Here is a 25,336-nt window from a genome sequence, read left to right as displayed (position 1 = left end):
ACCCCCCCCAAAAAAAAAAAAAAAAAAAAAAGCTTAGTTTGAAACTATGAAAAAATAGTGAGTTGGAAGACAAAAATGTTAGTAGAGATTAGAGAGACTAGCGTTTTAAATTTTTAATGATTTTTTTTTTTATTTTTTTGCTGGGTAATTGGTTTAAATTTTTAATGATTTTAGAGATATATTTTTGCAGTAGATTTAACATTTTCTGTAAACTTTTTTCTTTTTAGTGCTATAAATGTACATAAATGGCTTCTTAATTTTTTATTAATTATTGTTTTGTAGGACCCGCCCAATCTCCTTAATTGAAGTCGTTGAATTGCCCCGTGAAACCATTAAAAGCAAATAAAATATTGTGTTTTAAATAGGACGTACTCAATAGTCATTACTCATTACCTAAGTTTGGAAAAAGATTAAAAATGGTGCTGTAGAGTAAATAATTGCCTTTCCTTATTAATATCAAGGTCTGCTAGCTAGATCTGTTACAAAAATAATACCGCTTAATGGCTTCCTCCGCGAGTGAGTTGGGTGCTTTAAAAAAAAGTGGTTTCATGAATAATGAATATTTTATTGAAATAATTTTTAGAATAAATAGTTTAATGTGTGAGTTTTAAAAAGTTGTTGTGTAAAATAGAAAATTTAGATTTTCTTGTTAAAATAAATTAAAGTTGTTAACTCAACTGGTAAAATTTCTAATGATTGAATAAAGACAAATCACCAAAAACGTATATTCTAAATTGAAACTCTCTAAACAAAAAAAAGTATTCCAATTTTTAACAAATCAGAGTCTATCATATGTCTTTTTTTTTTTCGCCTTAAAAAAATTAAAAAAAAAAAAAAGGCACGTGATAGAGAATATAACATAACATAAAGAGTGGTAACATAGTGCCCGTTTGGATTGCCCGTTTCCTGGCGTCTGCGTTTTTGTCTTGCAGTTTTCTCTTTTTTTTTTTTTTTTTTTTTTTTGTTCAGCCCGCATTTGTTGACTTTTGCACAGTGAACAGTGCATTCGTGCACTGTTTACGGACCCACAAATTCTACTTTTCAGTAACTTTTTCATTAAAAATGGGTCACACAGTACTATTCACACATTTAAAAATTATTTTGCTACAGTGTTTTCAGTTTCAGTTTTCAGTTTCAGCAAAAATAAGCTCAATCCAAACGAACCCATCAGATAGAGTATTAACATGTCTTTACCTTAATCTTTACAAACGATTTTTATCCACAGAAATCCAACCACCACGTAAAAATAAAATAAAATAAAAGTTGTTTCCGTCAAGACTTGATCTGTCACCTCCGGGCCCAACAAAATAGTAGCAGTGGTCCTTCCCTACCAATTACCTTGACTCTTTGGGCAATAAATGCACCATGAGACCTCCTTCATATGAGAGAGAGAGAGAGAAAGAGAGAGAGAGAGAGAGAGAAATGGGGAGGAGCCCATGTTGCTCCAAGCAGGAAGGACTCAACCGAGGAGCCTGGACTGCCTTAGAAGATAAAATACTCTCTGCTTATATTAGAGCTCATGGAGAAGGCAAATGGAGATACCTCCCCAAGAGAGCTGGTACATATTAGTTACCATATCCAATCAAAGCTTTTTCTTTTTTTTTTCTGAACCATTTTTGAACATCTTTTGCTCTGTTATCTCTGTTTTTTTAGTAAAACCCATTACAGAAAAATGCATGTTTGAAGCGTTTTCTAAGGCCAAATGCTGATGGTGCTATTTGAAAACGCAGGTTTGAAGAGATGTGGCAAGAGTTGTAGACTTAGATGGTTGAATTATCTAAGACCAGACATTAAAAGAGGTAACATATCTCATGATGAAGAGGAACTCATTATCAGACTCCACAATCTTCTTGGCAACAGGTTGTTTCTCGATCCTCAGACTCTTTTATCTCTATCCCAACAAGTTGATTCAGTTTTAGGAGTTATTAACTTGATATTATGTATGTAGATGGTCTCTAATAGCTGGAAGGCTACCGGGGCGAACAGACAATGAAATCAAGAACTACTGGAACACAACCCTGGGAAAGAAAGCCAAAGCTCAAACATCTTCACCACTTGCCGAACAGAGTCCCCCGAGCAAATCTCAAGACAAAAAGTTAGCCACTAAACCCAACAGTACTGCTGCTGAGCCATCGAACTTAGCACAGGCTTCAGCAACTCCAACCCAAGTAATCAGAACCAAGGCCAGGAGATTCACCAAAGTGCTAATCCCAGCATTACCATCTCTCAATGAACACCACTCTCTCAACTCAACAGCCATAGACCCATTAAAGCCTCAAGCTCTTCAAAGTCAACTACAAAGTTATCATCAAGATTCGGCTAAGTGCGAAGTTCGCGGTGGAACTGAAGAGCTACACGAGACCTGTGCTCAAGACTCGGATTTCTTTAATTTTAGCTGCAATGAGTTCCAAGCAAACAATGGAGATAGAAATGGGGACTGTAATTTCAACAGCTCTAACATGCAAGGTCCTGACCAGTCCCTACCTTTCGACGAAACAATGTTCAAGGATTGGACCACAAATTATTGTCTTGAGGACAATTTCAATTTGGATATAGAATCTTTGACATTTTTGCTTGATTCTGGGGAATGGCCATGATCCACGTACGCACTACACACCGTATATCAAACCATCTATATGTTAGAGTAGAAGAAGACGCTAGAAAACTTGTTCACAAATAATTTTAATTATCTGCATTTGTCTTATTTGAAACTTCTGTCCTGATTCCTGAGTGATTGTGCTCACCAAAAAAATAGTGTCCAGGGTGATTTAAACTGATTATTGTTAGTTTGTAACCATGTCAAAATAGAGTTTTTATTTTTTTGAGCAAATGCCAAAATAGATTTTGGGTCAAGACTCAAGAGCCCTCTTTCTTCAATGAATATTTTTACTCAAAAAAATAAAATAAAATAAAAAAGAGAGGGAAAAATAAATAATAATAAAAAAAACCCAAACAAGAATTAAGTGTACACTTCCAAGATATAATATTATATTAGAGTTTTATGTTATTTAAAATTTTACATGAACTGATACTAAATATGTGGGTACCTAAGGCATGCTTGGCAACGTCCTAGGCATGCTTGCAACGTTCTCAGCCGTCCTCAGCATGCTTTGCAACGTCCTCGGCATGCTTGGCAACGTCATCGGCATGCTTACAACCTAGGCGTCCCACATTGAAGGAAAACCCCCCCACTTTCTGCCTTATAAGCTGTGAAGCAAAGGGAGTAGTGTACCATCAAATATCTGATCAGAGGCTTGGTCCCTTTGCTTCACAGCTTATAAGGCAGAAAGTGGGGGGGGGTTTTCTTTCGATGTGGGACGCCTAGGTTATAAGCATGTCAAGGTCGGTCAAGGACGTTGCCAAGTATGCCGAGAACTGATACTAAATATGTGGGTACCTAAGGCATGCTTGCAACGTTCTCGGTCGTCCTTGACATGTTTTGCAACGTCCTCGGCATGCTTGGCAACGTCCTTGGCCGACCTTGGTATGCTCCTTGGTCGACCTTGGCATGCTTATAACCTAGGCGTCCTACATCAAAAGAAAACTCCTCCACTTTCTGCCTTATAAGCTGTGAAACAAAGGGGGATGTTGCCAAGTAAGGGGGATGTTGCCAAGTATGCCGAGGACGGCCGAGGATGTTGCAAGCATGCTTAGGACGTTGCCAAGCATGCTTTAGGTACCCACAAAATATATTTTTAAATTTATAACATTTAATTTGAATAATAAAATTCATCCACTTCAAACAAAAAAAGTTCTTATAACATGATTGTCTTCGTGGATAATTTTGACTACCTAATCCAACAAAGTCACGTGATTCTTTTTACGTAGTCATATTGTCCTCATTAGTCATAACGATTTCACTTGGGAATCCTAGCTAAGAAGGCTATTATTATAGATTATAAAGACTAGTAAATAGGGTTTATCTCTTAAATATCACGGTGGGGTTCTAGAGAGTTGAAATAGTAGTCTGTAAATATGCTTGCCGACTGTCAAGTGTTAGCAATATCAGTCGCCAGTTTGGATTAGAATTTAGAAGTTTGAAAAAAGGAAAATCCTAAAAGTAGTAAAAATTATAGACTAACGTATTAGTGAATATGATGGTTAGATTTCAAACATCAAAATATATATATATATATATATATATATATATAAAGTAGAGATCTCATGTTGGAAAATATGAAGTTCTGCCAAGTGGTATATTGTATGACATTCTTCTTATTTAGGCTTTCACCTCATTTAAATTTAGCATTTATGTCAAATTATTATGTAATGACAAATGCATTTATTTCAATGTATTAATCAAATTTAAAGAATTTGTATACATTTATGACTTTGTATGCTTTGAATTGATACAAATGGATTTAAAAAGTCATGGGAAATGTAGAAATAAAATTCAAATAATGTATTGTATACATTTGTAACTTTACATGATTTGAATTGAAACGAATGGATCTAAAAAGTCATGGAAAATGTAGGAATTAAAAAAACATTTCAATTTTCTTCGTAAGACTAACTTCAATGCATAATTGCAAGAGTCGAATTTAATGGATTGGACCTCATGTGGGAAAGTATGAGGTTCTGCCAAGTGGCACATTATATGACATCCTTCTCATTTAAGTTTCCACCTCATCTAAATTTAGCATTTATGTCAAACTATTAAGCAATGACAAATGCATTTATTTCAATGTATTAATAAAATTCAAAGAATTTGTATATATTTATAACTTTACATACTTTGAATTGATACGGATGGATTTAAAAAGTCATGGGAAATTTAGGAATAAAATTCAAAGAATTTGTATACGTTTATAACTTTACATACTTTGAATTGATACGGATGGATCTAAAAAGTCATAGGAAATATAGGAATAAAAAAAAAAATTCAATTTTCTGCATAAGACTAACTTTAATGCAAAATTGCAAGAGGCAAATTCAATGAATTGGGCAAATATTATTTGTCTCTACATTTGTCCAATATAAATCCCCATTTCCATTGGACTTAAAAATTAAACTCCATAATTTTCTCACAATATCTTTGTTTTTCTTTCTAAGAGCTATGCTAATTTTCAAAATATTATGTTTGTCTTAAATATTTTGTTTAGATTTTATGTATATGGTTTTACTTATGTAGCATTGTAATTTATTTAGGCTTATTTTTTCATATTATGTGCCAATTTATATTTTTGGTTTTCTATATGATGCTTATACTTGGTAAGGATCTACTTTTGACTACTTTTAGCTCAATTAAAATTTGGAGGTTAAATTGTGATATTATTGCATCACTATGACATTAATATTTTCTATTGTTGTATCATGAAATTCTAGAAATTTTATAGCCAATTGATAGATTAAACATAAAAAATACAAGAAAGACACCAAGGAACCAACAAGTTTGTAGGTGACAATTTCACTATGATCTAGTGACATTTCTTAGTTGCATGAATTAGAAGAATTTTTCCCCTAATGTATTTAGTTTGAATTTAGTTTTAGTAGAAAACCTCAGATTAATCATGACTAACATTAATAGATATCATGAAATCAATGGGTCAAAAATAATTTTTTACAAAATTTATCAAATTGCACCGCGCATTGCGCGGAATATCAGCTAGTAATAAATAAATGTCTAAATCACTTTTTTATGATTAATGAAACATACTAAAAGACTAAAAGTTATGTACTGTAGTAAATTTTATTGTATCTTTATCATCCCTCTTTAAAAAAAAATATTGATTTTAAGAATGTCATTTTTAAAATCACAATAAAGTGTTTGGTAATTTTGTGAAAAAAATATTGTTTCTGTCAATTGAGTGTTTAAATAGCATTGGCATACAATTGTTGTTTCAAGTTCAAATAGCCAAAACAGACATAACGATATTGTTAAGATCATCTTATCATTTTCTTAATGCAGTACCCACTTGCTAAGCAAGTCTTGAAGTAGCGTTCCACTCACAATATCACATCATCTTTCAATGTAATAAGCTACAATTATAGTTCTTCTAACGCAATAAACATCTCTCTTTTCTCTCGTTTTTTAAAAATATGAGCTCCCGTGAGATAGAATTCAAAACCCTTTTCAATGCCATCTAAGGTGCACCACATTCCATGACATCACGAATACCACCACCCATATCCACCAAACAAGCTAGCTGAGCTCCTTAACTATTTAAAGTGTGTTTAGATACCGCTTATTATTAAAAACTGAAAATACTTTACCAAAATAATTTTTAAATGTGTGACTAGTACCGTGGGGCCCATTTTTAATGAAAGTTTGGCTAAAAAGAGATATTTGTGGGTCTCGTGAACAGTGCACGGGACCCACTGACAGACGCTGGACGCGCAACGCTAGATACGCTATCCAAATGGATACTTAGTATCACAAATACAACTAAGCTAGTGTGTCAACTTTAATGTTGCTTCTCATTTCTTCCCTTCACCTAGTGTGAATGAGGTTGATGCTTAATTTCTTCCCTTATCGTAGGTTAGCTATGTGGGGTTAGGTCTTTGTAGAAGGTTATCTTAACATAACCATCATCTAGAGAAGAAAAATCACAAAATCAACGGACTATGAGGATCCAAAAGGGCAAAAGACCTCGTAAATGAGTTGAGGTGAGGAAAAAAAAAATCTTGACTAAGTTCTAATTGCCTATGTAGGGCCGTAAGCCTTGGACCCTAATTAGTATGAAACATTTTAAAAACTTAAGGAATAAGGTTTTATTTGACTTCCAAAGAAGATAATATAATGTCAATGATGAGTTGAGGCATGTGCGATAAGATGGTGGGTAGGTCCTATACGGGGGATGTGTACGTGGCCCTATAATGGGGTAGATTGTGAAGATCAAAAAGACCTCCTAAGTGGGGTGAGGTGTAGGAAAACCAAATATTGACTAAATCTCACATTGCCTAGGTAAGTGGAGATCCTAAGCCTTGTATGGAATGTCTTGGACTATAATTGGTATGAGGCATTTTAAAACCTCAAGGAAAGAGGTTTTGTGTCACTTCTAAAGAGGACAATATTATGCCAACGATGAGTTGGGGTGTGACAAACACACCTAAAAAAGGGTCCTTGTTATTACTTTAAAGGTTACAGTGTCCATGAACATGATGTGTACTAAGTTAACATTCTCAAAACCCTCTCACAGAATTTTACAGCCTCGAGTGCCTTCTAAAAGACACACTTGTAGCTTCCTTTCCCACCACTAATCAGTCACAGCAATTGTTCCCTTGGCCACAATTCATCCCAATTCAGTTTCAATCCCCTTTAACTTGTTTCAAGTTATCCAATCTATTTTCAACGTATCCCACTTATTCTTATACTTTATCCTAAGATATTTCTTATAGGTATTCTTCTTAAAAGAAACTTTTATATTCTCCAACATGTTTTATTATAGTGGGTAGCAAGTTGATTACCCTTAAATACCTCATTCACACTAGGTTCACAAACAATTATAATCTATTGTAGTGTTCGATGAGCTCTAGCAAGGGATGGCAACGGGCTAGGGCAAGATTAGAATAGTAGTGCCCCGTTCCACCCATCCCTTATTCAGGGAGGGGAAAACCCACACTAGGTAGGATCAAGGCAAATTAGGATCAGTGTCGGGGCAAGTTGAAAGTATTTTTTCCATCTCTAATGAGTTGATTTCGACATTTATAAGATAGAGATGAAAGAAAATGATGAGAAACAATTATGAGAGTGCTAAGAGAGAAATAAAGTGTTTTAGGAGATAGTAATAGAATATGCAAAAAAGAAAAAGAAAAAGGATATGTATAAAAAAATAAATTAACTAATATATAATTTAAATAAATTAAACCCATAGATTCAGGATGGGGAGGGCAGAAATTTTTGTCATCCCTGAGCATTTGAGTTATTATATGATAGCTTAGGGTTGGGGACATGGTTCCTCTCTCTCTCTCTCTCTCTCTCTCTCTCTCTCTCTCTCTCTCTCTCTCTCTCTCTCTCTCTCTCTCTCTCTCTCTCTCTCTCTCTCTCTCTCTCATTTCTTCTAATAAAGTATATCACCACTAATGTTACAGTTTTTTTTTTTTTTTTTTAAATGCAAGTGTTTTTTACAAAATATAACAATTAGATGGACCCTGGCAGAAACAATAGATGTCAAATTATAAACAAAACACTCAAATTCAATCAAGTAAATTTTATTTTAAATGTTATTACAAACAAAATTGGCACAAGGTTGCAACATGATACAAATATGAAGGCCAACATAATGTCATAAAATCACTAGAATCAATGAATTGAAAAATATTAATTATGCTAACTTGATATATAAAATTGGACAAAATTTGGCTACAAAATTGGTTATAGTCTAAAGTTATAATTTTTACTAAAACAATTAACATGGTTACATATTTAGAAAATCCAACCGTTGAATTGCATGTTTTTTATGTTCTTAATACACATGTCAAAATTTCATGCAAATTGGATGTTATTTACTATTCGATCCATAAACTTATTTTTCATGAATAATTTTGAACTATAAAAACTTAAAATTTAAATATTTTATTGATGACATAGCTATTAATCTTCAATTTTCAAAAAATTTTGTAAGTATAGAAAATATAAAAAGAAAATATATTGATTGAAGTTGTAGTCTTAAATTACAACTAAGTATGCAGTCAAACTTTGTCCTATAAAATTTTCTTATAATATTAAAGTATTAAACATTAGACTTATCCAAAGCACCTAACCACCTTATTTATCAAACACGGTGAAGATAACCTGACCAAAAATTTTGAAGGACTGGACAAATTCAAAGCAACAAACTACCTTATCTATCACGCATGGTAAAAATTAACTCACCCAAAATTTTTCAAGGAGAAGAAAATTCCTCTGTATATAGTCATTAATGCTGCTGTTGCTTTTGCTTCACCAGAGATATGGCTCTATTTCTCCAATATAATCAATGTTACACTAAAATAACTCATTTCTATCATAAATTAGGAAGGGAAAAAGTTATAGTGATATACACAGCACACAGGACACACTACGTTCACAATCAAAAAGTAACATCCCAGCAAACAGCAAAAGCATAATAAGCGTATTCGTGGGGATTTCATTCTGGTACAATTCCTCAGAATCTAGTTCTGCAGCTTGTACTTTCTTAGTTTGGTAATTGCGTTTTAGAATCTTAGTTTTTATTTTTGGGTTAAGTAAATTTTAGAAAGACATATAGTCGATGCAATTGAAATGTTGATGTAGATGCAGGTTATTTTCGTCTTAATAAAGCTAGTTGCAACGACTATTGCACAAACATGCTATAAATATGATGAACACGTTTGGATTGGAAAATTCAGAGCTTCTATTTGATAACGACCTTGTTTAATTATATGGGTTCCACCATGATTATTTTTTCCAAGACACGTACAAAAATTGGGTAGACTCTGAAATTTAATTTTTTCTGATTGGATTTTCGTTCGAGTCCTTTGAATTATTAGTATCTTGGTGACGTAGTCATGGACCCAAAGTCCCACTTGCGTGCGCCAAATGTGCGGTGAAGTACTAAACATGAACATTAGTAGTTTGTCCTCTAAGAATAATTATCTTGTCTTTATGTGATACCTTCTATTAAGAAAAGGCTTCGACACTCTTCGTTTTTTTCCTTTTTCTCTTTTTCCCTTTTCTTTTTTGGGTTTGAATTGCAGGTAGAGCAGGTCCGATGATAAGCCCATTTCACTAACCAATATGTTTGCTTAATATCTTCTCTTGTTGTTGACCATTAGATCGATACTTAGTCAGTTAGCATATAAAATTTACCATTAAATTCTTACTTACCACCAAATCAAACATCAACTCGATTTTAATTTGATTGAAATAATTATAGCCCACTTTCGCTGTACCTTGCAATACTACATCAGATGAAAATCGAAGGGTATTCATGGAAGCAAAAAGAATAGAAATTGACTAGAACATCTGAGAAATCCAGAAGGCAGTAGATTAGCTCAGTATTTATTTCGATGGTGAGATTAACCTTAGGACCTAGATTAATCATGATTTTCCATAATTTGGGTACCATATATATATATATATATTTTATCTGAATTTGGGTACCATATTTGAATGAGTCCTATTAAGCAACTTGTTACGCCTTTAAGTAAACTGAGTGGAATTCAGAGGTATTCGCGCTGCTTGTCAATTGGTTGAAGTTGAACCGTCTCATAGAGACTATCCTCATTTTATGTAAGACTAAAGACCCTGGAGCCTAGTGCGTAATTACTAATTAAAGAACCAAAGTCATGAAGATAAGGTTAGAACTTAGGAAGTCTATCCTTAGAAAGAAGAAGATGAAGAATGTATCTAATGCATCAATCTGATACATCATCTTTCTCATAATGTATAGATCTCATATAGCCATCATCTTTCTCATAATGTATAGATCTCATATAGCCATGAAACTCATACGTTGTAAGAGGGAAAATGCATATATCTGATGTGATATAATAATTCTCAGCAGACAAGCAAAGTTTAACCAGCAGCTATATAAGACTGACCACTATGAATAGACCAGCTGAAACCGTTTGGTATTTTTCATTTTCGTACGGTAAATTCTTTAAATTCTTTGTTAATTAATCATTACTTTAGGTTAATTAATGCTAGTTTATCTAAAACTAATATTGATATTATCATGGTTGTTATTGTTTTTGTATTCAATTTTGTGCTGCCCCGTTGGTTGGGTGCACCATATACTGTGACTTTTAATTAAGCAACTTCTTCCTTCTTTCTGCCTCTGCAACGTGGAATTAAGCCAATGTTTGAGTGCAAGACCTTACACATTTATATCCACTGATTGAACCCAATTGGTGGTGTCTAGTACTTTAATTTGATCTCCTTTGGCACGAATAGTATATATATATATATATATATATATGTTCCTTTTGAATTGTTGTCCATAATTCATAGTACACATTAGGAATTTGCATGCTTTCAATTCTCATGCAACTGAAACACAACCACCAATCGACTCGTGGAAGTGAAAGAAAAGAAAGCTTGGCAGAAGATATACTTCATCGTGCGGGCAAAAATATATATAGGTAATAATACATGTACAATAGAAACTTCTAATTAATGAACACCCTCAGGCTATGTGATTGAGTTTCATCCCAAGCTGTTAAGTCCCAACCATACTTTTTCAGGGTTCGTGACAATACTCATAGAATAATTTGTGTACGGAATCCCAGTTTCCTTCCTCTGTGGTTACTAAATTATAAATTAGGTATACATCAAGGTTCGAGAAGACGAATCAAACTCTGGCTTTCTTTGGCCCCAAGATATCAAAAAATACGGTTCCTAGTTCTGACTTCCAAATTCCAATCCCTCCAATGTGGCAATGTCATTGCCACTGCTGCCCTTTTCAAAGAGAGAAGGCTTGTTACGCCACTAATTTTTATTGCTTGGGTTGCAGTAAAAATGAGTTTCTTTTATTGACCGAACACACTAAATCATTTTAGGGAAACAATCTTTTTTTTTTTAACAATTTTGAATCCCAGCAGCAGCGACATTTTTTTGTAAGAATAATGATGCTTATGTTGAAACTGGGAACAGCTCATCTCGTTCAGACTCTCCGGTTCCTGCTCCTTTGCACCATTTTTTCCCCATAGTATCGCTATCTAGCTAGCAAAGATGCTATCTGTCAAAACCTGGTTCGTAGCAGTTAAATCATTTCCTGTAGCTAATGGATCTAGTGCAACTACCAAAAACATCACCACAAGTTATTCATTTGACAAATCACACAGTTAACCATACATTTTAGTACTTATTAATGTATAGCTATTGTTGTTCCCATGCATTCATATTTCATGCCCCATATGCATGCCATGCCCCACACACAGTACAAAAAGTGTTTATATAGTTGTGTGCAATAAAGTACACCAGTAATTATCCTAGAAAGTATCATAAATTAATACTCTCCTCTCACATATATAATAATAAATCCTACTGATTAAATTTATAATGTAACCCTATCTTGATAGGGTAGTATATATTCTATTATTTTTCTTTATGATTCCACAAAATATATATATATATATATATATATATATATATATATATATATATATATATCCTTGTGAGTTGTGACGGACAAAGGACTACATGAGTCTATATCTAGTGTGAACACCATTTACGTAAATGTCTAAAACTCTGCTTTTTATCAACCAATTAAGAAAGCTCTTCTAAGTTTACATTGACCAATTAATGACTTTCAGTTTTATAATTGCAGAGAATATGTGAGCATATTCCCTCAAAAACTGCCTCCCTATAATTTCCAAAACACTTGGAAAGACAAAGGCGGTAAAGTTTAAACATGGTTACCTTTTATCATCGTAGTAAAAAACTCCTGAAAGAAGCAGAGAGGGCAGTAATGAGATAGTCATTCTGCAGGTAGGGACGAAGCCAGAACTTAGAGTTAGGGGGGCGGCTTTACTGTTGACTATGTGCGGCAGTTTTGGCCTCTGACTTTGCTGCTTAACTAATTGCCAAGAGTTTTTCTTTTTTCTTTTTCTTTTTTTTTTTTTTTGTGCTTTTGATGTGTGCGTTGTTACTGAGTAAAGACAAAATTATTTTATTTCAAATTTTTTAAAAGGTTAGGTTGTTTATTTTGAGTAAAATTGATTGATTGAACTTAATTGTTTTTAACTTTACTATTGGTAATTTTTGTTGTTAGACTAATTTTTTTTGGGTTTGTACCTATAAATTTTTTTCTGGCCTTTAGAAAGAGGAAAATGCTAGAGTTATAATTTTTTTTTACAAATTGTTGATGTGGTGAGTAGTTATTGATAAGTAAAAAAGTGATGTAAGTAGTAGCTAGGTTTAGATGCAAACCGATAAAAATTTACTACCTCAACAGTTTGTAAAAATGTTGTAAAAAAGCTTGTGATTATAGCATTACTTTTAAAAGAATCAATGATATTATTAAAGAGGGCAAAGTGTAATTTTATAGAACGAAATTGTTAAAATTAGTAGCTATATATATACTAATATTTTTTATTAAAAAAATTAGGGGGGCCATTGGCCCCCAATGCCCAAGTCTACCTCCGTCCATGTCTGCAGGTCAGATCACAAAAAGTTCGACCAACTTGTTTATAGAATCTGGAAGAAACCACCACCCTGTGAAAGTTGAAATGTAGACTTGGGCATTGGGGGCCAATCAGCCAGTACTTTACACAATAGTCCAGAAAGCAAAACTTTGAATTCATAATTTATTAGCACTCAAACAGTATAATGTAGCATTAAAAAACAATAAGTTAATTTTGAACTATAGGAAACTATTTACCTCGTGTATTAAATGATGGTGATGAGGAAAAAGACACCCCGAGGTTGCAAAAACTAAAGTTTGACAAAACTGATAGTAACAAATTTTTAATGAGACTAGAATATATTATAGGATGCTTAAAGTAAACAACTAGAGTTAATTCTTCCAACGTGTAACTGAAACTTGATGCATGTATTTGACTAGTCTACCACGCTATCTAACATTCTAGCAAAGGTAAAATAAACAATAGCGTAATGGAAGGACAGATGAGATAATGACATGTTTCATTTTCAACATCACAAATCACAATTCCTTCCCCCTTTGAAATAAAACATTGTTTATAACTATTCGATCTTGTCTTTATATGAAAGAGAGACTCTTCATGAGATCATGATCACATGATGACATTAGAATTTAAAGATGCTAAACTAAACATGCACAAGTTAAATTATTTTGCATGTATTATTCTTTGTATGTCATGACTTAAAAGACTTTCAATCAAGCTTTTCAATACCAGAAAAGTAGAAAACTTGAACAATTTAAAAATATAAGAACCATAAAAAAGTGGTGTGGTGGCGTTATCCTGGTTTGACACGACAACCTGGCCTCCAGTTTCCCATCATCAAAAGGTTCTAGAAAGGAGGGTCCAGAAAGCAAGTATAGGTGATGATAGCAAAACTATATTATAATATATATTCTATATTAGCAAATAAACCCTAGTAAGCAAACCAAGAATAAGCCTGAGAATCAAACCCTGATTTACGAAAATCATGACTGATTTTACAGAGTGAAATACCATGATGTATAGTTTTACCTAAAATATACATCATTCATAAAATACAAAAAATGATGCATAGTTTTACCAGCTAGCATACATTAGAAAACAAAAACAAAAAAAATACTAAAAAAAAAAAATGACATTAAACTTCAATTCATATATACCTCCTATATATTATATGTGCCTGATTGAGTTGTCTTATTCCGTCTCGCTGGCATGGGGTCTCTGTAATGATCAATAATTGTCTGTTTCTCTTATGTTTTATTTTATACTGTATTATTCATCTCTGAAAGATACGTGACCTAGCAAACACTATTATTTTGCGTACATGTGTATATATATATATATATATATATATCTCGCAATTGACTATATAACAACTAACAAGGCAGCTCTTTCATTGGTCGTATATTCTCTCATCTCTTTGGTGTTATGTAGCCGTCCCAAAATCGTTCTACATGGCTTTTGCTTGTGCTTGTCTCGTGCATGGTTTCAACTGAGGAGGACTTCAACTTCTAACCGGTACGTGTACAGATTGCCCACGCACGGAAGAGGTGTCCCATTGGTTGTTGGGTCCTGACCAACCACTTGTTGAGCTTGGCCATCCACTTTTTGGGCTTGATTATATTTGTTCACACTCGACTTCACACCCATCATTCATGCATGTGGTTGGCAACTTCAACTTCTTTTTTCTTCTGTAGGCTCGATAGTGTTGTTAGAAAACAAGGAATTTTACGAATTAAAATCAATGAAACTACCAAACCCTACATCCACCATAATATATATATATATATATATATATATATATTTCAATCATATTTATAGCAATTTGCTCTCATGAAATGAAACAAACATTAAAAGTGTGCATGTTTTTTTTTGCTGAATAAAAGTGTGCATGTTTAACGTAGTATTTCACTACCGCATAAATGTAACCAGGGTAGAGTCGGCCCTAAGTGCCCCCTGTCCCCCAAAAATCTTAAAAGGGTTCCAAGACCCCTCTATTACATAAACAAAAAGTCTCCAAAACTAAACAAAAATGATCTAGAACTTGGAGAATGAGCATTGATTTTTTTTTTTTAAATGCTAAAATGCAAATTGCACTATTTAAGTTTAACTGAAATTCATTTCAGGGATTTATCTTTACTTTCATTCAATTGAATTCTCTAAATTTAAAATTTATTTAATTTAGGCCTTTCTTCCAATTCCATTAAAAATTTGTCCTTAAGTATGCAATTAACTAATAAAAAATAATTGAAAAATAATTTGTAGGGACACGATTTGCAGCCCAAGATGAGATCTTGGTCCAGTGAGCCCAGTACAATAAATTTGTAGAGAGTGGGTCGAAGAACTAGACTTTAATGAATTTGACAACAGCTAGTATGGATTTAAAAGATGATCAAGCAAAAACAAAGAAAATAAAGCTGAATGAATTCACTGTCCGAGAAGTATATTGTCATACAAATCAATAATAGCTGGATACAAGTATAATTTTGATTGCTATAGTATTCTTTCTCTATTTTTTTGATCTCTTCCTCATGGAAGGTCCCTTACATTATATAGTTCCCTGTGGATCATCTTGATCCTATACTTATTGGTCATCTGAGCCCTTACTTGAGTACCTGTCCCATCAAACATCCTCTCTAGTTTTCTGTGAGTTGTGGTAGATAAAACAGCACTATTCAAGGGTCTTCTGCATATAAATACGGCCAGAAAAGTAACTGTAGTGCATTCAATGCGGTGGTAACAACTTTTCTTTAGATATTTCTGAGTTCCCATTACCCTTATACATGTATGTTGCACATTCTTATCACTGAAGTTTCTTGGAAGGTCACCTTGATTGTTGGAATATAGATTTGAGCTGTATAATCATGTCCAAGGAGATATTACTCCTCGAACCATCCTCCCATTCGTATTTTGCTCATTAAGTCTTTGATCTTAATCATTCATTTCCATTTGTTCCTTCTCAGACTGCTCATGCTCTCGGCCAAGGTCCAAGGCCCAATATATAATTTGGGCCCGTAACCCTACATAATTCTTGCATAAAAATTCTATTAAATATTTTTATTAGTTTTATAGTTTTTTTTTTCATGTGAGAAAAATATTTTTTTTTTAAATGAAATTGGATGGAATGTTTAAATTGAATAAATTCAAATTTTAGAAAACTCGATTTAACGAAAATAAAGTTATAGAACTAAAATAAATTGTAGTCAAACATAAATGGTCTAAATGCAATTTGCATTTTATGCAAGAAAAAATATATTTGGGTTTTGTCCTCTTTTCCCCACGTCCAAAACTAATATATATATATATATATATATATATATATATGAGATGAGTTCAAATTATATCTTATGTAATTTTAAATAGTTACACATTTTTTAGACTATTGCCTATTGGATTTAAGTAGATCTAACGGTAAAAAAGAAACCCTCATTAATACTAATATTCTAATTGATCTCATCTATTATCGCTTATTTAATACATTCCATACTTATTTTTAAACCCAATACTTATTTCTAAACCCAAAAAAATTTATACATCTTTTTTTCATATAAGATTGGCGTGGAATGTAAAGATGCTGTGATTTCTTTGAAATTACATGTGGAGGAGAGCAATTATGCTGAGAAATTAGGTTTGAAGAAGTGGACGGATGAAAATGACACCCGCTCATTATTTGATTTACAATTGAAAATAGTGATTTACCATTGAAAATGCTGAACATATATCACAAGCATCTTTGTCATAGCAAACAAAGGCAATTTTTTAAGGTAGAATGGAAACAATTTTTCTTCTTAAAACTAATTGAAACACATCCAAACATCTTTGTCATATAAAAACTAGCAGTTTCATAGGCAACAAAGTTATGGCTAATCCTTACGCTCAAAGATCTCTTAGTATATGTAAGGAGAGGACTCAACCAAAGACGTTGAATTCAAATTCACAGAATCATTAACCGGTGTCTCTATTACAAAATACTTAATCCCAGTGACAAGGTTAGTCATATTATACTGCTTTGCTATACTGTCAATGTGATCCAAGAGTTTCGTAACACTTGGTAGTGTACATATCCACCATTCCAGCCACATCATTCTCATCCATCCATTTCCTCAAACCTAATTTCTCAGCAAAATTGCTCTCCTCCACGTGTGATTTCAAAGAAATCACAGCATCTTTACATTCCACACCAATCTTATATGAAAAAAGATGTCGCCCGCTAAAAACTAAACAGCCATACCAACAATTAGAGAGAAATACGTGCAAAAGAGAGAGAGAGACGTGTAGAGGAGAAAGAGAGAGAGTCAAACCTATAAATTTTTTTGGGTTTAGAAATAAGTATGGAATGTATTAAATAAGAGATAATAAATAAAATCAATTAGAATATTAGCATTAATGGGGGTCTCTTTTTTACTGTTGGATTTATTTAAATCTAATGGTTTAAAAAATGTGTAGCTATTTAGAGTTACACGAGGTGTAACTCTCTCTCTCTCTCTCTCAATATATATATACACACACACTGTCACTCACACATAATGTGCACATAACCATTTTATTATTTAAAAAGATATATCATTTTAAAAAATAATACATGCGAATTGTGGGGAAGGCAAAGAGTACTAGCCTTATTGGGCTAAGTCCAAGAAGAATGCGATTGGAAATGAACTGGTTAATGTGTAATTTAATGGCAATTTAATGGAGAGAATAGGTTAATGTGATTGGAGACGAAATGTTTTGTTACTAACAGGTTGAACTTTGAGTATACATAGAAACTGGTGACGAAATAATTCGTCACCAAATCCATTAAAATTGGAAAATAAAAAAAAATAAAAAATAAAATTAGTGACGAAATATTTCATCACAGAATATGGTGAAATAAAAAGGATTAAAAATTAAAAATAATTGGTAATGAATTTATTTTGTCTTTAAACATAATGTTTAGTGAGGAAAATATTAGATAACGAAAAAATTTTCGTCGCCTATAATTTTTTTAATTAAAAAAAAACAAAAACAATTTAGTAATGAAAATTTTCGTCACCACAACTTTCTGTGACCAAGATTATGCAATGAATTATGTTTCATCACCATAACTTGTAGGTGACAAAATAAGGGTATTTAGGGATGAAAAGTGTTCGTCACCATAGGTCTTGTTTGTTGTAGTGAAATGTGATGAAGACCTCAAAAACTAAAGTGTGCGGACCAAGGGAGGCTACAGTGACAAGCATGGATAAGGGAGAAGGGAAGCTTCCTAGGAAAGTATCCATCATCTCTGGATTGAGTGCACTGCAGCAACCATGTCAGCTGCATTAATGATTAAATGACATCTTAACAATGCCTATACAACATGTATCTTATGATTCTTATTCAGCACATCCTCCAGAGGAAGGATGGGACAAGTATCTTGGTTGAGATCAACTACCCTCCAAGGGGAGGGTTAAGATGGAAGCTGGATCACTATAAAATGGAGAAGAATCCCAGTGAACCAGGCTTGGCACCTAGAAATTAGGGAGAAAATTACACTCAAACTTGTAACACCCCAAATGTAAAAGGGCTCCTCAGCCATTTTGAGGAACGATGAATGCAATCTTTTGTCCTTGTTTAACCTTTTTCAACTTAGTCTTTTTGTCTTGACACATTTCTTTGCTCTGACTCATCAGTTAGGAAGTCCAAGTGTTGGTTTGCACACTCATCTCTACAAATTAATTATAGTGGGCCTTGATCTAAGCCCAAAAATCTATTGGGCTCCTGATTTTTACTCCACACACAAATATAACACATGACCATTTTTATCAATTAAAGTTAACTAAATTTAGATTTTTTTTTTTTTTTATTATAGAAAAACTAAAGTTAGATAAAGATATTAATTTAAACACTTCTTAAATCTTAGGATTCAATAATACAAAATTGATAGCACAGGAGTTAGTTTACAATTGTTCCAAACTCAATGGTCTCGTTGCGTTTTGCAGGGGAAATTTTTTTTTTTTTTTTTAATCCGGCTTAAATTGCTAGAAGATACCACTTCGGCTTTACTCACCACTAGACCAAACTTGGGCTAGGCATGTGCGGTCGTACTGTGCCCAATTTCTTTAATATACTAATTGGGCCTTGAGCTTATCTTCCTAGCCAGAACGGGCTACTTGAGAAAAATATTACCCAAGCCCACAAAAATTGATGGAACGGGCTATACGGGCAGCCAATTTTCCAAGCCCAGATTACACCAAATTACAGAATCAAGTTCTGGAGACTTTGAAAGTTGAAACCGGATGGGTGACCGTTCGGCCGCTCGGGTAAGGGTTGCAGCACCGGCCCAACTGAGAAAAGATGGAAATTTCTTGACAAAGTTCAACATCCATGAATAAACAAGTAGATTTAATTTTCTCATAAAAAAAAAGTAGATTTAATTTTTTATTAAAGAAACAAATAGATTTAATAAGTTTTTAAAGTTTTGAAAAAAGAAAAATTAGAACATATATATGTTTTAACTTTCTACAGTTTTGAGTCTTTTGACATTCAAAATTTTGAGTTCTTGAACCCTAATTATAAATATATATATATATATATATATATATATATATAATCCAATGACCCTAAACAAAAATAATAATACTAGTAATGAAAGGAGAACATTAGCTAACTAAATTAGTCGCACTGAAAAAGAGAAACTCATAGGTATTCCCTTTTAAAAATTAGTTGGGGAGGGAGAAACAACATGAATGGAAGAAATTGTTTTTTCAAAATTATCAAAAATTTGGGAAATTTTAAATTGGTAATTTTATATGCCTAACTCTATTATCTACCCTTTCTAAATATGTGAATTTGAAGGTATTTTTGGTACGCAAAATAGTGAAACCAAACAGAGGAATCTTGTTATTATAACTGTAAACTTGGAAATTTTATCCCATGAAGGAGTTATAAGGATAATATTTGTTTTATTTTGAAAACTAGAAAATAAAATTGACAATTATTCAAACTTTTCAGTAGTGATAAAGATAATCGCAATGGGACGATGAGAGATAAAGGGGAAAGCTAAAATCTTAAGATCAGGTTTTTTTGTTAGTTGTTTATAATATTTTGGTATGCAAAATGGTGAAATCCAAATAGAAAATATATATATATATATATATATATATAATTTCTTTATACTCCATTTATATTCAATTATAAATGAATTCCTATAAAAAAAATTATAAATATAGATAATTTTTTTATACTCCATTTATATTCAATTATAAATGAATTCATATAAAAAATTATAAATGATTTTTTAGGAAACAATAATACTTATTAGAACATACAAACACGAAAGTAATATATAGAATTAATGGGGAAAGATAAGTATAACTCGTCCTTGAGTGGTCGTCAATAGAATGCATAGCTCATCCTTAAGTGGTCGTCCATAGAATGTAAGATACCACGACAATTGGGCCTGCTCCTACTCGCCCATTGTATTATTCATGAGTGCCTCAAGAAAAGCTCATCTAGAATAAGGAAGATCGTCCAGATATGAATGACCCTCCAATACTTAGGAATATTTCTAAGTACAAGGATTATCTACAAGAGCTTAAGAATCGGACCACATGTAACCATTTTAGTAGATGAGTGAGATCCTGATTCATCGTTATAACTTCCTGCCAAGCACTTAACTTCTAATGACAGTTATAGAAGATAAGAATAAATATTATAACTTCTATAGCGGTTGTAAGAGTTGAGTGTAAACCCTTTGACCTTCACAAATATAGGGGAAGTTACAAGACAAGTAACCGCTTCAAGAGTACAGTATATAAACACTCATTCACGACAAATAAAGGTAAGTGTGACAATTCCCAAAAAGTTGGAACTCTAGAAATTCAGAGAACAACTAACTTAAGCATTAGAGGGTTCTTGGTCGGTCACCACCAGTTTCCTTTGATTGTTTGTTTTTCCTTTTCAGGCCTTCCAGATCATTCAAACCTGAAGCATTCAGCCTACTGATTTTTAGTGCATCATCAGTTGGCGCCGTCTATAGGGAGATCATTTTTTGTGTTTTGCAGTATCTTTCTCCGACAAAAGGCTGCATGATTTGGACAAGATCAAGGGCCACTAGCCCAGGCCACCAAGAGAGTAGGGATGCTTCTAGCAATCCCCACTGTGATCACCAGTCAGCGCCTGTCACGCAACCATCTTCCATCCAACACATACAGTCCATGGTAGCCGCCATGGCAGAGTTAACTCGTCAGAACCAAAAGTTGACTAGGGAGATTAACTTAAGGAGGCAATGTCATGAAGGATATGCTAAAGGACAAGCCTAGAGTCAAGAAGATAGAGGAAATTCTGAGCCCAAGAGCCAGTCAAAGGGTACCACTTCGTGAAGGGTGCCACACTTAGAGAGGGAGATGGACCAAATGAGGAAAGTCATGGACAAGATGAGGGAGAACATGAGAAGGGGTGAATCCCGTAGAGGATTTAGTTCATCAAATAGACTCCCCTTTCACTACTTTCATCAACGGTCACCCGTTGCCTCCGAAGTCCAATATGCCTTCCTTGGACTCGTATGATGGAACGCATGACCCTTTTGATCATATTGCTACTTTCAAGACTACGATGCATCTTCAAGGGGTTCTGGATGAGATTATGTGCAGGGCCTTCCCTAGTACCCTCAAAGACCAGCACAAGTATGGTTCAGTAAGATACCTTTGAATACTGTGAATTCCTTCAAAGAATTGAGTAAGATGTTTGTCAACAACTTCATTGGAGGACAAAAGCATAAACATTCCTCATTTAGCCTGCTAACCATAATGTAAGGGAAAAATGAAAGCTTACGGTCCTTCATTACTTGTTTCAATAGGGAAGCCTTAACGGTGGATGAGATGAACGACAAGTTGTTATTGGCGGCCTTCCATAATGGAGTTAATTCTGATTTATTCATCCATAAGCTTTATGAGCAAGAGTCTCAGACCATGGCTAAACTCATCCATTCAGCCCAAAATTTTATGAATGCAAAGGATGCAATTATAGTTAAGAAAAGGAAGAGAGCTGAGCATATGGAAACAGATCTCCCACGCCATTAGGACCTCGTCCAAAGAAGGCACGGACGGGAGAGAAGAAAGATCAGGACAACAAGAAGGCAGGCTCTTCAACACAGAGTCAGCAATACACGCCTTTGAACATGCCGCTTGAACAAGTGCTTATGCAAATCAAGGATGATCCTTCCTTGAAGTGGCTGGGAAAAATGAAGGGAGATCCCAATAAGCGCAATAGGAACAAGTATTGCAACTTCCATAGAGACCATAGGCATGATATGAACGAGTGTTTTGATTTGAAGTAGTAGATAGAAAATCTCATCAAGCAAGGGAAGTTGACAAATTTCTTTGGACAAGATCATAAAGATGAGAAGTTGAAGGCAAAGTAAGAAGAGCCATCAAGACCTCCACCTGGAGAAATAAGAGTCATCATAGGGGGAACCTTAATAGGACAATCTTCCAAGTCAAGGAAGATGTACCTAAAGGTAATGCAAAACGTCCAACTTTTAGGACGATCCTCGAAGACAAGGACCACGGACAAGCAGGCCATTACATTCATGGACAAAGATGTTGAAAGGGTCCACCACCCACATGACGACACGATCGTCATTACTTTGCTTATTACTGATTATACAACCAGAAGAGTGTTAGTGGACAATGGTAGTTCGGTAGATATCTTGTACTACCCTACTTTCCAGCAAATGAGACTTGGACGAGACCAACTTCGTCTAGTGAGCTCACCCTTGGTAGGATTTGGAGAGATGAAAGTACAACCCGTAGGTACTGTTAAGTTGCCTATGGTGGTAGGAGCATATCTGTAGATAACCAAAGAAGTAAACTTTCTTGTGGTGGACTGTTCGTCATCATATAATGACATCATTGGAAGACCAACTTTGAACAGTTAGAAGGCAATAACGTCTACCTACCACCTGTCAGTCAAGTTTCCTACAGACTATGGGGTAAGGCAAACGCAAGAAGACTAGTTAGTAGCGAGAGAATGTTATCTAGCCATGTTGGCTATGGTCGAGCAAGTTTAGACAATGAGCATTGAGGAGAGGAAAGTTGTTGCAGAGTCCACCGAATTGCTGTAAGACATTCCTTTAGACAAGAATAATCCTGAGAAGTATACAAGGGTTGGAGCAAGTATGGAAGGCAAGATAAAGCAAGACCTTGTCCAGTTCTTAAAGAAAAGCATTGATGTATTTGCATGAAGTCACGAAGACATGCTAGGTATTGACCCTAATGTCATTACCTATCATCTAAATGTATATCCTTCCTCGAAGCTTGTGCGTCAAAAGAAAAAAGTGTTTGCCCTTGAACTAGACAACGCCATTAAAGAAGAAGTTCAAAAGCTAACAACTGCAAAATTTATCCGGGAAATTTATTACTTGGACTAGTTAGCTAATGTGGTGATGGTAAAGAAGGCTAATGGCAAATGGAGGATGTGATTAGACTTCACCAATCCAAACAAGGCTTGCCCCAAAGATAGCTACCTGTTGTCACATATTGATCAGTTGGTGGACTCGACAGCGGGTCATAAGCTGCTAAGTTTCATGGATGTCTTCTCAGGTTATAACTAGATAAGGATGAACAAGGTAGATCAAGAGAAGACATCCTTCATTACCGGTCAAGTCTGTTTTGTTACAAGGTGATGCCCTTCAGGTTGAAGAACGCAAGGGCAACTTATTAAAGGCTGGTGAACCATATGTTTCATTCATGAATTAGGCGAAATGTGGAAGTTTACGTAGATGACATGCTAGTAAAGATCCTAGACAAGGATAAGCATCTGAACGACCTCCAAGAAACCTTTAACACACTTAAACGGTACAACATAAAGCTAAATCCGAGCAAGTGTGCTTTCGGAGTCTCGTCTGGTAAGTTTCTTGGGTTCATGGTTTCTCATAAGGGAATTGAGGCGAACCCCGATAAAATCCAAGTGATACTAAATATGGAGCCACTAAGATACATCAAGGAAGCCCAGTCCCTCACCAGACGAGTTGCTACCCTTAACAGGTTCGTTTCTAAAGCTACTGACAAGTGTTTACCATTTTTCAAGGTTCTTAAGAAGGCATTTGAATGGATGGATGAGTGTCAGGAAACCTTCCAAGACCTCAAGACCTACCTTACTACAACTCCTCTGTTAAGCCCGTCCGTACCTGGTGAAGAATTATATTTGTATTTGGTAGTTTCCTCACATGCAGTGAGCTCAACATTGATTAAAGAAGAAGGAAGGGTATAGAAGTAAATCTACTATATAAGTCGAGCACTGAGAAGGGCGAAAGGACGGTATCCTATGATGGAAAAACTAGCCTTTGCTTTGGTACAGCTTTTAGGAAGTTAAGGCATTATTTTCAAGCTCATGTTATCAATGTCTTAACAGATCATCCATTAAAAAAGGCAATGAACAAGTTGGAGGCCATAGGACGACTAATCCAATTGGCTATAGAACTTAGTGAGTTCAATGTCAAGTACCAACCAAGGAGCACGATAAAAGCACAAGTATTAGCAGATTTCATTGCAGAGTTCACTCTTAGTCAAAGAAAGCTAGATGAGTTGGACAAAGCTCAGAGATGGGTTGTCCATATGGATGGGTCGTCTACACTATATACAGGAGGGATAGAAGTTGTTTTGCAGTCCCCAAAAGGAGATGAGTTGAAGTATAAAGTTCGTCTGCAATATCCAACAACAAACAATTAGGTGGAGTATGAAGCCCTTCTCAAAGGGCTAGAGTTGGCAAAGTCCTTGGGGGTAGAATCAATACTCGTCCAAGGAGACTCCCAATTGGTTATGGGTCAAGTGAATGGAATTTATAAAGTTAAGGAAGAGCGGATGAAGAAATATCTTAATAAGGTAAGACGCCTTGTGAAGAAATTTAAGGAAGCTAGTTTCACTCAAGTCCCAAGAGAAGAAAACATGAAAGCAAACGCTTTAGCAAAGAAGGACTCAGCAAGTGAATTAATGGACGAGTTTGATGAAGTCCAATATATGCCAAGCATAGATCTTCCAGAAGTATAACAGATAGAAAGTGAAGAAAATTGGATGACCCCTATAGTAGCTTACCTAAAGGATGCAAGGCTTCTAGAGGAAAAGAACGATGCCAGAAAGCTAAGAATCAGATCAGCCAGGTACATCCTTATGGACGAGGTACTATACAAAAGAGGTTTTTCTCAGCCCTATTTTAGGTGCTTAGTTCCAAATGAGGCAAACTACGTACTGAGGGAAGTTCATGAAAGAGCATGTGAAAACCACTCAGGAGCAAGGGCACTAGTCCATAAAGTCGTCCGTGCAGGTTATTACTGGCT

The 25,336-nt window shown here is 34.4% G+C and overlaps 1 protein-coding gene across 1 annotated transcript; it reads left to right on the top strand.

The window, feature by feature from the left end:
* Positions 1–1,387: 1,387 nt before the first annotated feature.
* Positions 1,388–2,853, top strand: LOC126712703 (transcription factor MYB123-like). The gene is made up of 3 exons (XM_050412149.1): positions 1,388–1,558; positions 1,731–1,860; positions 1,949–2,853. Exons 1-3 carry the CDS (start codon positions 1,423–1,425, stop codon positions 2,595–2,597), a joined length of 915 nt encoding a protein of 304 aa, XP_050268106.1. The 5' UTR covers positions 1,388–1,422; the 3' UTR covers positions 2,598–2,853.
* The last annotated feature ends 22,483 nt before the right edge of the window (positions 2,854–25,336 follow it).

Source organism: Quercus robur, chromosome 2 (assembly GCF_932294415.1).
Source record: "Quercus robur chromosome 2, dhQueRobu3.1, whole genome shotgun sequence".
NCBI classification, from domain to species: domain Eukaryota; kingdom Viridiplantae; phylum Streptophyta; class Magnoliopsida; order Fagales; family Fagaceae; genus Quercus; species Quercus robur.
The sequence above is the reverse complement of the archived record's forward strand: the minus strand, read 5'-3'. Positions and strand labels throughout refer to the sequence as shown.

What these genes read in the sequence shown, in the direction of transcription:
- LOC126712703 (XM_050412149.1), top strand. Translation starts at nt 1,423, where the DNA reads ATGGGGAGGAGCCCATGTTGCTCCAAGCAGGAAGGACTCAACCGAGGA. An exon ending in ATACCTCCCCAAGAGAGCTG is followed by an intron (nt 1,559 to 1,730) that starts GTACATATTAGT and finishes TTGAAAACGCAG; the next exon opens with GTTTGAAGAGATGTGGCAAG. An exon ending in CACAATCTTCTTGGCAACAG is followed by an intron (nt 1,861 to 1,948) that starts GTTGTTTCTCGA and finishes TTATGTATGTAG; the next exon opens with ATGGTCTCTAATAGCTGGAA.